This window comes from Sesamum indicum, linkage group LG11 (genome assembly GCF_000512975.1).
Source record: "Sesamum indicum cultivar Zhongzhi No. 13 linkage group LG11, S_indicum_v1.0, whole genome shotgun sequence".
Taxonomy (NCBI): Eukaryota; Viridiplantae; Streptophyta; class Magnoliopsida; order Lamiales; family Pedaliaceae; genus Sesamum; species Sesamum indicum.
Genome location: NC_026155.1, coordinates 12,949,656 through 12,963,576, shown reverse-complemented (window position 1 = coordinate 12,963,576; position 13,921 = coordinate 12,949,656). Strand labels below are relative to the sequence as shown.

The 13,921-nt window shown below is 32.5% G+C and overlaps 2 protein-coding genes across 3 annotated transcripts; one reads left to right on the top strand and one right to left on the bottom strand.

Annotated features, from left to right (window-relative positions):
* LOC105174251 (alpha carbonic anhydrase 7) lies at nucleotides 5,519-7,399 on the top strand. The gene is made up of 7 exons (XM_011096286.2): nucleotides 5,519-5,654; nucleotides 5,745-5,959; nucleotides 6,125-6,231; nucleotides 6,332-6,446; nucleotides 6,578-6,745; nucleotides 6,922-6,975; nucleotides 7,158-7,399. The coding sequence occupies exons 1-7, from the start codon at nucleotides 5,561-5,563 to the stop codon at nucleotides 7,242-7,244; spliced, it is 840 nt and encodes a 279-aa protein (XP_011094588.1). The 5' UTR covers nucleotides 5,519-5,560; the 3' UTR covers nucleotides 7,245-7,399.
* Nucleotides 8,237-11,665, bottom strand: LOC105174250 (E3 ubiquitin-protein ligase MIEL1-like). Of its 2 annotated transcripts, none has more exons than XM_011096285.2 (13): nucleotides 11,546-11,665; nucleotides 10,908-11,056; nucleotides 10,710-10,797; nucleotides 10,518-10,577; nucleotides 10,046-10,078; nucleotides 9,872-9,949; nucleotides 9,735-9,778; nucleotides 9,446-9,486; nucleotides 9,279-9,361; nucleotides 9,098-9,189; nucleotides 8,919-8,988; nucleotides 8,781-8,822; nucleotides 8,237-8,701 (listed from the first exon to the last, which is right to left on the bottom strand). In XM_011096285.2, exons 2-13 carry the CDS (start codon nucleotides 10,994-10,996, stop codon nucleotides 8,543-8,545), a joined length of 879 nt encoding a protein of 292 aa, XP_011094587.1. In that variant the 5' UTR covers nucleotides 10,997-11,056; nucleotides 11,546-11,665; the 3' UTR covers nucleotides 8,237-8,542. The 2 variants fall into 2 exon arrangements, with proteins under 2 accessions (XP_011094587.1, XP_011094586.1); XM_011096284.2 differs by lacking the exon at nucleotides 11,546-11,665 and adding an exon at nucleotides 11,197-11,536.

The window sequence follows — 13,921 nt, the reverse complement described above, 5'->3', positions numbered from 1 at the left end:
CAATATCTGGTAATAACTTTTACATCTGTAATCAAGAATTCCGTAAAACTACAAATACCTTTTTTTATGCACACATTTTCTAACCTTTTTGGGATCAATATGGCATTAGTCTTGCGTCAATGTAATCCCAACTTTTATTTTAAGCCCCCTGCAGATATGCTAAAAATGAAATGTGGCCCTTCATTTTTCCCAAATTCGTATAACCAACACAAGAAAATTGAAATTAGATCCTTGAAATGTGTGCATATTATATGCATATTCTTTTCCTCTACGTAAAGTATTAGTGGCATACTTTTGTTCCTCTACTTCTTTACGCCTTTAACTGCATAACAATTGGGCCCAGAACACAAGCTTTAACTACATTTTCTACTGGGACCAAAAAAGAATAAGTCGTGTAAACGGAAAAATATAAATAAATAAATAAATAGAGCATCGTCCAGAGCATCTCTGAATTTCCTTGACTGGTTTCAACGTCTTCAGGCCCAAAAAAAAAAAATTAATACATAAAAATAAAAGTTCAATACAACGTTTCTTCTATTCGAGTTTATACACAGATATATATATAATAATAATAATAAAAAGATTAATGGTAGGTGTAATCTTGTCACTCCACTACATTATTTTCAAACTTTCATATTCAGCCATCAACATAGGACATAATTACCAGTTTGAAAATTAAAATTGGTGAGTTTATAGTGAGGATAAATTCTTATCGAGATTAGGTTTGAACAAGCCAATCGCACAACAACTATAATACACTTGTTATGTAATTAATTATTTTTTTTGAATTGTACATTAATCACATGATAAGTATATTATACTGACTATATAATTAGTTCAAATTCGATGAAACTCAATTCGAGTTAGAATTTTGATGAGGCAGCTATATCTCTACTAGCTACATATCACCTGAGCCTCCCCATGACATCTCAGTTTTTGTTGACAGTATGTATTGACTATTGAGGCGTCCGGAGCAGCTTTTTCAACTTTAGGCCTTGTGGAATGTGGTCCGTTTATGTTTGAATTGGGATGCATCCATGCCCCTGCATGCTTGTATCAATACCGCTTTTCTTCCTACGTTTTTCAACGTTCCTCGATTAAAGGTTGGATAATTTTCACTAGAATATCTGCTTTTTCCAATAAAATGGACTTAAAAAATAGGGTGGGAGCCTCATCAGTTGAGGCAGAACATGGCTTCCATCCAACCACATTTTTGACTCTCTTGCATGAGTAGGTCCTCATGCTTGTGGGGTTCGTGCTTTTTTTTTTTTTTATGACAAAGCAAATTGTAATAATTTCCTTGGTTTAGAGTGTTCAGCCTCGTAGCTAGCTAGGGTTTGTCCAGCAGTTGCTCGTAACTCATAAATGTTAGTTTAAGGTACTGTTTACACGAATTAAATATATATATATATATATCTCTTCAATTTTTGGGTGTAAAAAGATAATTAATTTTGTGGTGTTTGAAATATTAACTTATGCTTTTAAAACTATTAAAACAAGCACTTTTAAATTAGAAGCTAACGAGTTGGTGGATAATTGAATTAGTTCCTTTTTAATAATGAAGTTTTGGGTTTGGGTGAAGGGTTGTGCATTTTGTGGGGAAACAGACGCGACAAATTTACATGATGGGAGTGAACTTTTACATACAGGTTGGATAATTGACTTTGAGGTTCAAAAATTCGAATATGAAATTAACGACTTTGTGAATGTGATTACACGACTTCATAACGTCGCATTAAGGATGTAACAACTGGGCCTCAGTTATAAGAAGTGGGCTTAGCGCAGTAATGGGCCACTACACTCACTTTAACAGACAACAGTCCTGCAGGTATTTCCAAGGGGCACCTAGGCACATGTTAATTCACATTGTTATTGAATTTAAAAATTAAATAGATTATAGGTCATTGGTTTAATTGTTGGATTCAGAGTGGTTGGATCAGTAACAGCATAAATAGTTATTAATATTTTAAAAATAATATTAATATACTTAATAATTTATATATTTTTTAATTTTATTATTTTTCTTTGACATTAATAGTTTAATAGGATATATAATATAATAAAATAAATATAAAAATAAACTACTAAAGATCAAATACAAAAAAAAATATTATATATTTATAAATTTAAAATAAAATTTGATACACTAAATTATCATAAATAATCTAATAGAAATAGCAAAACTGAATTCAGAGGAGAGATTATGATTTTATATTTAGAAATAATAAAAGATAGTTAAACTTAACATAAATTATTTTAGTTTAACAAAAATAATGCATATTTTCATAAATTATCAATTATTCTTTGACAAATAACATAAATTTTTTTTTTGATAATATTGGAGTTTAAATAAATAATTATACATGTAAAACACAGAACACAACATTAAATTACATATATAAGAAGTGGTAAATTACAAAGAAGAGGGAATAACAAGATATAGTAATTAGGCAGCTACCACCAGTTGCTCTGGCCCTCTGATATCAGCTTTTATGCCTAGCTATCTCAAGTCTGTATACCTATCATTCGTCCTATCTGCTAATTAGACACCCTTTAAAACTTGATTTTCCACAAAAAGGCTGAACAAAAAATCATAACTGAAAAGGAGAAAAGACAAGTGCTGAGTCATCATCATATATAAAGCAGCAGGCATCCAAATTAAGCATGGTTATCAGCGGGGGCGTCTGCAGCGGCCGGCGCCTCGTCTTGGTTCTGGCTGTTATCCCACGAATCCCTCGGAATCCTGTGGTGATTCTTTACATAGAAGTGGGCACCCCCGGAGGCAGTGCTCTCGATTCTCTCCTCCCATGTTTTGGTGTTCACCACTTTCCGAGTACTGATCATAGCAAAACAGATTTCTGCCTCCAGCAGTAGAAGTAGTGTTGTAAGTATTTTGATGAGTAGCATGATACACTTTTTACCAAAGTAACTATATAATGTGAGTATATATATATATATTTATGTGTTTGTGTGTGTGTAGTAATTAGAGATGTAATAATGGAACTATGGGTGGGTGGAGATGTTAGAAAAATCTGAACGTGGGCTTTCCACGTAATCACAAGAATATTAAGCAGCTAGGTAGCACAAAATCATTTGTTTTAGAGGGTAATGAGATATTTTTTTCAAAGTGTGTAAAAGAACAGATATGAATATCTGCTATCTCAAACTGAAAGACGCCACCTCTCCTCGCCCCTTGTAAGTGGATCCCCCACTTGAAGTTGCTCGCTAGTCATGCTTACGCTGCACTTATATACTTATATCTATGTTGCAAATGAGATTTTTTTTTCTTCTTTTGGTCTAGATATTAATTAATTATAAAAAGGAATGAAGGCACAATCTGATTCAGGTCGAAATCCACACGACCTCCTTGGTCGGGCGAGCTGGTCCTCCGAGTGGTTCGAGATCGCTACCTCTTTCAAATTAGTGATTGGGCCATGAGAAAAGAAGCAGATCGTTAGGCTTGCTGGAATGGTCCCCAACTAAAACCCTCCGATGCTTAAGTCAGTGTTTGGTTTTGAGGTCGTGAAAGTTGGTCGCTTAGCGAGCTGGAGCGACCTGAAAGTAAAAATTGGTAAAGACGATGTATCATTAATGCACTGATTGGGAGTATTTATATAGAGAAGCCGGGGGTCTGATTGGCCCAATGCGAGTCCTCCATGCGTATCAGGTCCCGACCCGATAAAAAGGCATGAATCCTATTGGTGAACTTATAATTTTGTGCCGTTTCGAAGCCAAAATATCACAATCGTCCACGTAAAACGGCATCCTTCGTCGTAGATCATAAATAACACAACCCAGAAACCACTTCAGCAGATGGAGGATGGGAGAGGGATAAAACAAATATCATTTTGTTTTGTCTTATTTTAGGGCATACCAGTATCTAATCTAAATAACCATCAAACTTGTCCTTATCTAATAACCACACATTTTTTATAATTAGTCATATTGTTCTAAAGAAATAAGTAAACGAATTACTAAGTAGTTATTTTTTAAATAATCACAAATTAATATTTGAGGCCTTCATTCAAATGTGGCCTTAAAAGATGGAGTTAATAAATTATAGTATAGTAATATTACATTTATCCTAGTCTATATTGTTGTGTTTTAAAAGAACCACACTCCACATATATTGTTCTCATTATTTGATTTCCGAAATCAGCAGAGCAACCCATGTTTGACCAATTAATCCTATCTGATTCTTCATCTAAACAATACATCGTTAATTAATTTATTTATCGGCCTTGTTTTCTGCATGTTTGAAGATATGAGGTGAAAACTAAAGTTGACTTGTAGTCTTATAATGGAAAAAATCATGTTTTTATCCTATATAATAGGTTTATTTTTAATTTAATCCCATTTATTAGACTTTTCTTATATTTAGTCCCATACGTATTAAAAAAATTTCAATATTAGTGACAAGTCACTTTTCCATCCAATTCACATAACTTTTTTGTTAAAAATTGGAAAAAAAAAAAAAAGTGACTTGAGATTAATATTGAGAATTTTTTAAAATAAATGAGACTAAAAAAAAAAATCTAATAAATGGTGCTATATTAAAAATAAATTTAATATATGAAACGAAAAATGTGATTTTCCCTCTTACAATAAACCTTAGCCTCGTAAGCAGGCCTCATTTTGTAGGAAGGTTTGCACTAGGTACGTACAATGTGTGCGTACCTGGAAACCAGGAACAAACGATCACTCCACAATGAAAGTCAATTTCATTTTCTATTAGTGTTAGTTACAGTTAATTTTTTTTATGAAAATGTAAAAATTATACTTTTTAAAAAAAAAAAACAAAATAGTTTTGAAATTATATTTTCAAAAATTTTCCGTTTACATTTGACCCACTTCCATTAAGGTTCGTACGGAAAATACTGACGTTAAATATTACATAAAATTTTCAATTCTAAGTTTCAGTTAACATTTTCATGTATATTTTTGTACTTGTGAAAAAATAAATATAATATATATATATATGGAGTGAGGTTAACATCATTAAATATTCTCCTTATAAGTACAAATTTATTACATGAAAATATTGCATGGGGGTAAAATTAGAAATTTATGTAATTTTTTTGTTAACATCAGCATTTTTTGTTTAAATTTTAACGAAAGAGGGTCAAGTATAGATAATGAAAAGGGAGTGTAAATATAATTCTAAAATTTTTTTGGTAGGAAATATATGTTTTATTAACATACTTTTCCGTATTCCTTCGTCTAGAACAACTTTCTTATGTTGCGTTATGATGGATATAGAATTAATGAATTTTGATTAAATATTTTGTAAAAATCATTTTTAAATAATTTCATATTAAGAGAATTGAAAATTTATTAATATTTCACAAAAACAATTAAAATGAGAACGAACAAATTTAAAATATTTTGTAATATGAAGTTATCAAAACAAGCTCAAAAGGCTTTATCAATAAGAATTTAACTTAAACTTGCCATCTATGCACCTTATATATAGACCATAAAGACAACAATGTAATGAAATCAAGAATCCATTACCATTACCACTCCCTTCCCTCCCAACCAAAGACAAAAGGAGGAAACGATGAGCAAAAGCAAGTGTACCTACATTCTTGCCCCAATCTTCGTTGCCTTCTTTGTCTTGTTTGGGACAAAACCAATCAATGCTCAAGAAGTAGGTATGTTAATCCAAATAACCTGCACGATATGATTTCATTGGTCATTACATCTTAATTTGTTCTTTCTTGATCTCTTTCTGTTTGAATCAGATGATGAAAGCGAGTTCAATTACGATCAAAATAGTGCAAAGGGTCCAATAAATTGGGGGAAGATCAAGGAAGAATGGGGTGGATGCAACACCGGGATTATGCAATCCCCAATCGATATCTCCGGAGACAGAATGGTGAGGATTATCTCCCACCCCCAGACCCCCAATTACAAACCTGCGCATGCACTTCTCAAGAACAGAGGTCACGACATACAAGTAAGAATCATTAAATCACTATATGGTCGAATCAAACTCATAAACATTACTGCATGTGTTTATATATATATATATATAAAATTACGTACATTCTTGTAAGATAATTAGATTAATCAAGATGTTTCGGAGTAATTAATGAAAGTTTGGTGATGACCACGCATGCAGATTCAGTGGTTAGATGATGCTGGTTCATTATCCATTAATGGGACCGAATACTGTCTCCGTTACGCACATTGGCACTCTCCTTCCGAGCACACTTACAACGGCAAAAGGCATAGCTACATTTTTTGACAGTCTTACTTCGTTTGTGTTTGTTTTGGCTTGTGCAAGAATTGTGATAATGTAATAAAAATTATATGTTGTAATGTACAGATATGCCCTGGAGCTGCACTTGGTGCACAAAGCCACAGACCCGGTGGTCGAAAATAAGATAGCTGTGATTGGAGTGTTCTACAAGACTGGCCAACCCGATCCATTTCTCTCCAAGGTAATTAATGAACACAAAACTATAATTCTCAATTCTGCAATTTAGCAAATTGTAATAATAAATCATGTTAATTATTTTGTTAGTCCTTTTGTTAATATTTTCTTTGACAAAATTGTTTGGACTATTGACAGCTGACGACAAATATAACGTCGATGGCACGTAAGAAGGACGACCAGAGAAGTTTGGGACCGGTTGATCCAAAAGAAGTTCAAATATGCAGCAGAAGGTATTACAGATACATGGGATCACTTACTGTTCCTCCTTGTACCGAAGGGGTTATTTGGACCATCAACAAAAAGGTACTTCCTTATTTCTCATTATTAAAGTTGTAATTCAAATCGAGTCTGATTAATTAATATATAATTTAATTAAAAAAAACTATTAATTATATAATAAATAAAATAAATTTTATAATATAGTCGCCCCACGGAGCAATATTGTTTCTTCGTGACTAATTCTTTTTAAACTATTTTAGGTGAAGACTGTTTCGATGGAGCAAGTAAAATTGCTGAGAAAAGTTGTTCACGATGTGAGTACTTGTAAAAATTTATAACAGTATTTTATTTTCATAATTCACTGCAGTTAGTGCCTAATTAGTAATTATTAATTAAATAAACTACAGTTATCAATTTTTTTAATTTTTATAAAAAACCAATTTTTTGGTGAATATATAAATATTTATTATTTGTTTTTTCCCCAATAATGTGACAGTACGCGGAGCACAACGCCAGGCCACTGCAGCCACTCAACAGTCGCCGCATATCCCTATACGGGCCAGAGTCACCAATTGAATTATGAAGCGATTTTTGTAACCCGTGATCGTCTGACAAACATTAAAGACTCTTGGAACCTCAATCCTCATCCTGATACTGTAGCACCAGAAAGAAAAAGAAAAAAAGAATGTTCCCTGACGATGTGGGATGTGGGAAGACACTCTAACACAAAATTAGAGTTTATTTAGATGGATGGATTTTAATTTTTTAATAATAATTTTTTTAAATTTATTTGGATCATCTTAAATATAAATTATATTTTAAATTATTTGAATCCCTTTTTCAAATACTTCCTTCAAAATTAAAATTTATCAATCCAAATATAATTTACTGCATTTGAAGATAAAATCGAGGAGGATTTCGTCCAATTTATTAGAGGACACTCACTTTCTTAGAGTTAATTAATTTGATTACCACTTCACAAAATTGCTAATAATGAGACTTATGATATTAGCCTTGTTCATAAACTTTTTAATTGGGTGTTGAAATTATATTTATATTTGATTTGATTATTATACTAGTCAATTGCTGAATATCTTTAATTATACTAAACAAGAAGATAACATGAATACTCCATTTTTTACACGCATTATTTTTAAGTAATCCAGTCGAGTTCGACACATTATTGAATGGAAAAAAAAAGATGCTTAATTTGATTTATTATACTTAACAAGTTGAGTTTAATTAATTATTTAGTAATTAATCACAAATTAAGTGTTAAATAAAGTTTACTTTTCAATCTTTGAACACTGCTGTACGCGGGTAAAGTCGTTTACAGATAGAGACCAATAAAAGGATATGACCTTACTACAGTGAAGTAAAAGTTTCTTTTATAAAAAAAGATAGACAAAAGAATCAGGAAGTTGCTGTTAAAGATTTTAATGATGTTTGATTTGAATTTTATTTTAATATGTTTGATTTTGTATTTTATAATACAGAGTGTATTTTAATCAGGACAATATTATTTATGATACTTTTTGGTTGTGTCTGGGACAACCATAAATGAAAGCAAACGAAGGCCAGAATGAATACCTGGATTCAAGAACATGGAAGTCAAAAGTACATTGTGATAGGATCCATGTCCCAGAAAGCACAAACATGCTTGTGTTTTCTCAGGATAATGAGAAGATTAATTTGAAGAGTAGATGATCTAAGGATGAAGTTACATAAGTTTTTCAGACTAGCTAGGCGACGTAAAGCAATCAGAAAAGAATAATGGAAGAATTGGATGTATGGATTCAAGTCATCCGTGACGACTCCAATCCACCCGACCAATTTCATATTAGTAGTTTTCGTCTGATTCAGATCAGCCAGACATACTGATCACCTAACCATCTCCAGTATTCTGGTCGAGCATGATGTGTGGCCGCCTCCTCCTCTTGTCTGCCTTGTATTATACGACTTGCAATTTAGACATTTGTGAGCCAAGATATGATAATTAACCTCGGATGTCTCTCCACAGTCGTTGCAGAGAATCCAGACCTGTTAAATCAAGCCAACATCAAGTGTCTTGTATTTCAGCAAAAGACAGCATCGATGGACTAACTTATCGTTTTCTTACCATTTTATTTTGATACATTTGAGGCATAGGTATTGAAGCAACCTGGAATTTGGACAAAATAAGAAGATAAGTAGTTAATATGCAGCTGCTCAGTATATGAATGTCGGTGGTAGAGTTATAACTAGAGCACATATGCACCTCCTGGTCGAGCCTTTCCCAGATACGGGTCATATCACAGTAAGATTTTGAGCAAACTGGGCAAGAATACCTGCATGCGTGTCTTAAGTATTAGTTGAATATGCCAACTATACATCTGATAGACAGGTTTTTGTAAGAAAAGGGCAATGAAGTTAAGGTAAGGATGAGGAAAATCTTACTGGAAGTGACGTTCCATCTCCTTAACACAGTTAAGATGTATAGTATGCCCGCATGGCAGAACAGTTGTATCTCTTGGCGTATCAAAAAGATACTGCAGCAGGCGAAAAAATAAGACGTTAAAACTAGCGCTCCTGTCCAAAAGACGGTTGTGTATGTTTATTATGGCCAACTCATATTTACCTCAAAGCAAACAGGGCAATTGTGATGCATCGCTCTCTCTATACATATATGTGAATCCTTCAATAAATTTGAGTAGCAGCATTCTGATACAGAAACCACACAATGCTTAATTTTCCATCTTTAATTAGTATCCAATGACCTTCATTCGTGGATGCAGTGCAACTTACCACATTTATCACAGTGAAAAAAGTTGTCTCTGCCGCCAGTTCTATTACAACAAAAGTGAAAACAAGTACAAAGGGAACAAAGAAAAGTTAGATTCAAAGCTGCGTAAAAGAGTAAAGGTAAAGAAAGGAGGTAAAGGACTGTGTGGCCCAAAAAGAAGTATGTAGGATAATGTGGGGCTGGAATTTGATAATATCCAGGTTTTAACATATCAGTCATAAATCAAGCTGCAAGAACCAAGTTTCTAGTTACTCATGGCATGTATGGCTTAAGAAGAGCAATAATTGTTACCTGCATATTCCACATTTTTCGCAGTGATATTGATTCTTGGAAACCTTAAAAAGAATAAGGTTCGTGTTGTATAAGCATATATTGTAATAGCAAATCAAGTGGTTATAGAGTTGTCTGTGAAACTAATCAAAGCTTACATCATCGTCGAAGAATTTGCATTTCGAGCAATAGTACTTTCCAAGACAAACCCCACAGTTTATGCACATTTGTTGAACCTACAAAGACATCGAATATTAAGTCGATCATCGATAAAACTGTAGCAAGTTTTACAAAAGGAATCTGTACGTTTAAAGTGTTAAAAAAGAACTCACATCTTGTTCTGTCTTACACAATGAGCAGATGACCTGAAGACACAAAGAAAGCAAAATTAGGTAATTAAATTCGGCGTTGAACATATATTGCCGGAAAATGAAGATGCAAATTCATGTGAAAGGTCCGAAAAGCACGAGCATGTAATAAAGTCAAGAAGATGCATAGAAAATCTTGATCTTTCCAAATGAAAAAGTATCTATGTCTCTGCATAAGAAGCCGTGTCGGCGAGAAGAATCCCGAAACTTATCCACTTGTTTGAACATCATTTTACGTATAGACAACAAAGTTGAAAGCTAAGCTTAACATTGTCAAACTGTTCAAGGCAAACAGTTCATTAGTGTCCAGATTTCCACTTCATCATGGGAAGAAGATTCAATAAAATTCCTTGTCATTTCCAGACAGTAGAAGAATTAAATAAAGTCATAGAGGACAAAGGAACAAGGAGATAACAGACAATGTAATAAAACTAACCCTTTTTAATTCGTGACGTGGAATATCATGGCGATCGAGTGGATCCACTTCTATTGAATTCTGCTTAATTATGAGTTAGATGAAATAGAATTAGGCTCTGTGGTGAATCTCATAATAACAGTTTCTAGTACGCTGAAACATGAACAAATATATATATATATATATATATATATAGTGAAAAAAGATATGCACCTTTGCATCATTGTGGCAGTGCCTGCAATCAAATATCTCATTGCAACAGGGCGCTATGATCTTACATCTCCTCCGATAATGCGAGCACCTGAAGTTTATTACCACATACAAAATTTAAGTCTAAAAGTAAATAAAGAAAAACATAAGCATGAAAGAACAACCGGTTTGATTATTGGAGAGAGAGAGAGAGAGAGAGACCCGTATGTCTGATCAGAGCCCATCTCCATCGTGCATTCATCTTTTGAAGGCAGATGAGAAATCCTCTGTTGCTTCAAACCGTTCTCCATTTTGTCTTATAAAAATAACTTATAGCACAAAAATATAAAGATTTGGCCCCGGAATTCCTCCTGAAAATTCACAAAACACAAACCAAAACAAAAATTAAAAACACACACTCACACGCACACAACCATTTATGCAGAAGGGAAGCAGCAAAACAGATACAGATATAAGAAAAATAAATGTCAAGAAAATCTAATAATCAGACCCTCATATGTGCACCGATGCAGATACGTTAAAATCTTGCGCCGTAATTAAGCACATTAGGCATTAGCCCTTCAATTAAATCGCAAAACAGAGCATTTTGCAGAAAACAATGGAAATGTTCCCGAAATTCAGACAAGGGTCCCCCAGATTTTCATGTTCTTTCATTTTTTACATCTTTCCAGCAGACGCATCTGCCATTTTCCTCTGTGTAATATGGTGGTATATTTAAATGCATCATGATGAGGTAACATGTCATCCTTCACCATGTTCATTATCCATTGCTAGATATGAAAACTTAGGAAGAGAGAGAGAGAGAGAGAGAGAGAGAGAGAGAGAGAGGAGATCCTTACGGGATAACGTCGTCTTACTCCTTCATCTTCTCAATATACTAAAATCTCATTTAAATATTTCATTCCCTAAAACAATATATAATTAATTTCAACTTTACATTGATATAAATTAATAATAACAATAAGGTGGAAATTTTTAGGAGAGCTTCATTTTTGTAAAATTTGTACACATGTTTCCGTCTTGTTTCTTATATTTTAATTAAGTATGGATACTATTTATGTAATCAAAATATATTTTTTTTCATAAATTGTGTTTCCCAATTTGATGATTAACAGTAGAGGGAATTGTTGGATCTGGGATCATCATTACGAGTGATCAAAAAATTTTAAAACCACCCAGATCGCCCAAATAAGATCGAATTAAATTAGTTTTTATGATTTATTTTTTAAATTGTAATTTTAAATTTAGAGTAAAATCGCACCGCACTATTGATTTAATTTTAATTTAAAACTTAAAAAGATTGTCAAAAAACCACATTGTATTGTTAAATATATAATTAATTTTTTAAATTATATTATAATAATTAATCTCCATATGTTATCAAAGATGCGGGTTACAAAGTTTATTTTTGTAAAATTTAAATTTGCACTTACCATTCAAGATTTAAGCCCATTTAGTGATTCCCTCAACTTTTCGTTTATTTTCTCTCCTTTTTTTTTCTCTCCCCCTTTTCTTCTTTCTTTTCTCTCTTATCGCTTTCTTTTTTTTTGTTCTTTTGTTTTTTATCTCGATTTTTTCTAAAATCAATCATTAGCCTTTGTTAGATTAAGTATTTTCTTGTTGGATTAATATATACGATCTTATATTTTGATCTATCTAAAGTTGTGGCGAGTGTTGGTGGTTTATAGTGCATATTATTGGTTTCTCTCTTGCTAGGGACAAACCCTCGTTTCATTCTTTCATTTTGATTTTAAAAGTGTCAATTTAAAAAATTATTTTATAAAATCATCAATGATAATTTAATTTAAAAATAAGTTTAAAACAATCAAAATTGGCATCCTAGCACCCCTAATCATCGTGCGAGACTGTTTAAATGAGTTAAATACCTTAAAAGTATTAAAAACTTCTTATTTCGTGATATCATAAGATCGTAATATTTTATTTTCTTTTTAAAAAAATAACTTACTAAATTTTATATCGATATTCTAAAAATTAAAAAATATTTTATAAAATATTAATTTGAAGAGTTTATAAACTCGTGAAACGAGTCTCTAAGTCCATTATTTTTTACTATATAGATAAAGGAGTAATTTTTAACACATTATTCTTAGGATATGATTTTTGAAGTGAAAACAAAACGAGAGAGAGAGAGTTAATTGGGGGAAGGGGATATTTTGGAGAAAGTAAAGGATGAGAGAGGTTACGTAGGTGGATTTTAGAAGTGTCGGAACAGCGTATTGGACAAACAAATGGATAAAGTCTCAAGATTTGCTGACAAGGAGTGGGTCCCACTCGACAGCACTCTGTTTCCGTACTCTACATGTATACCATGTGATGCTACCCCATAAACATATACCCTCCAACTCCAACTGAAAACCATCGGACGGACCATATTCTTTGTAAGAAAATGTCAACAAATTCCATTTTCTCCGTCCAATTTTTACTATTATAAATCCAACAAATTCATCTCCCTAATTCCTATATATATTGTCATTTTCATCTCTATCTTAACAGGATTTAGTCTCATGCACACGTATCTCCAATTATTCATCACTCCTCTTCACACTTCTTTTTCCCTTTTCCTCTAGAAATTTCCTGTACAAATTCCCACTTTCATAAAGAAATTCCATCATTCAACAACCGCACCTCATTCTTCACTATTCATAATCAAAATTCAAAGAATCTAAAAATACAGTGAAGATGAGAAAGTATCCAAAATATCACTCTCAAAAAATCAAAACTGCATTACAATTTTTCAATCACGATCGATCTTTGTTACCACTATCACAATTTACTTACCCTAAGCTGACAATTTTGACCAATGTCCCATGTCTAGACACAAATTCTGCCTTGTCTCATCTTAATGTTTACATGGTATTTTAAATAAATCGTAATTATTAATTAATATAGGGTGGGTTTTATAAATGAATTAAGTAGATTTTAGATAATTATAAATATCAATAAATATACGGTGAAATTGATGTACGCGTGGACACAAAGGACAAACACGAAAGGGGGCCCAGCCTAGCTGCGTTTAGGCACGTTCTAGTTGCTTTCACAAAAAAGAAATTCTCCATCGCTTCTCTTCCTTCAAACTTCAAACTATATACTTTCATATTACCATATTCTGATTTAATAAACAAAATATATATTCACAAAATAAATTATTATTGATTTCTATCAATATAGTTGTCAAATTTCTCCTCATTTTCCTC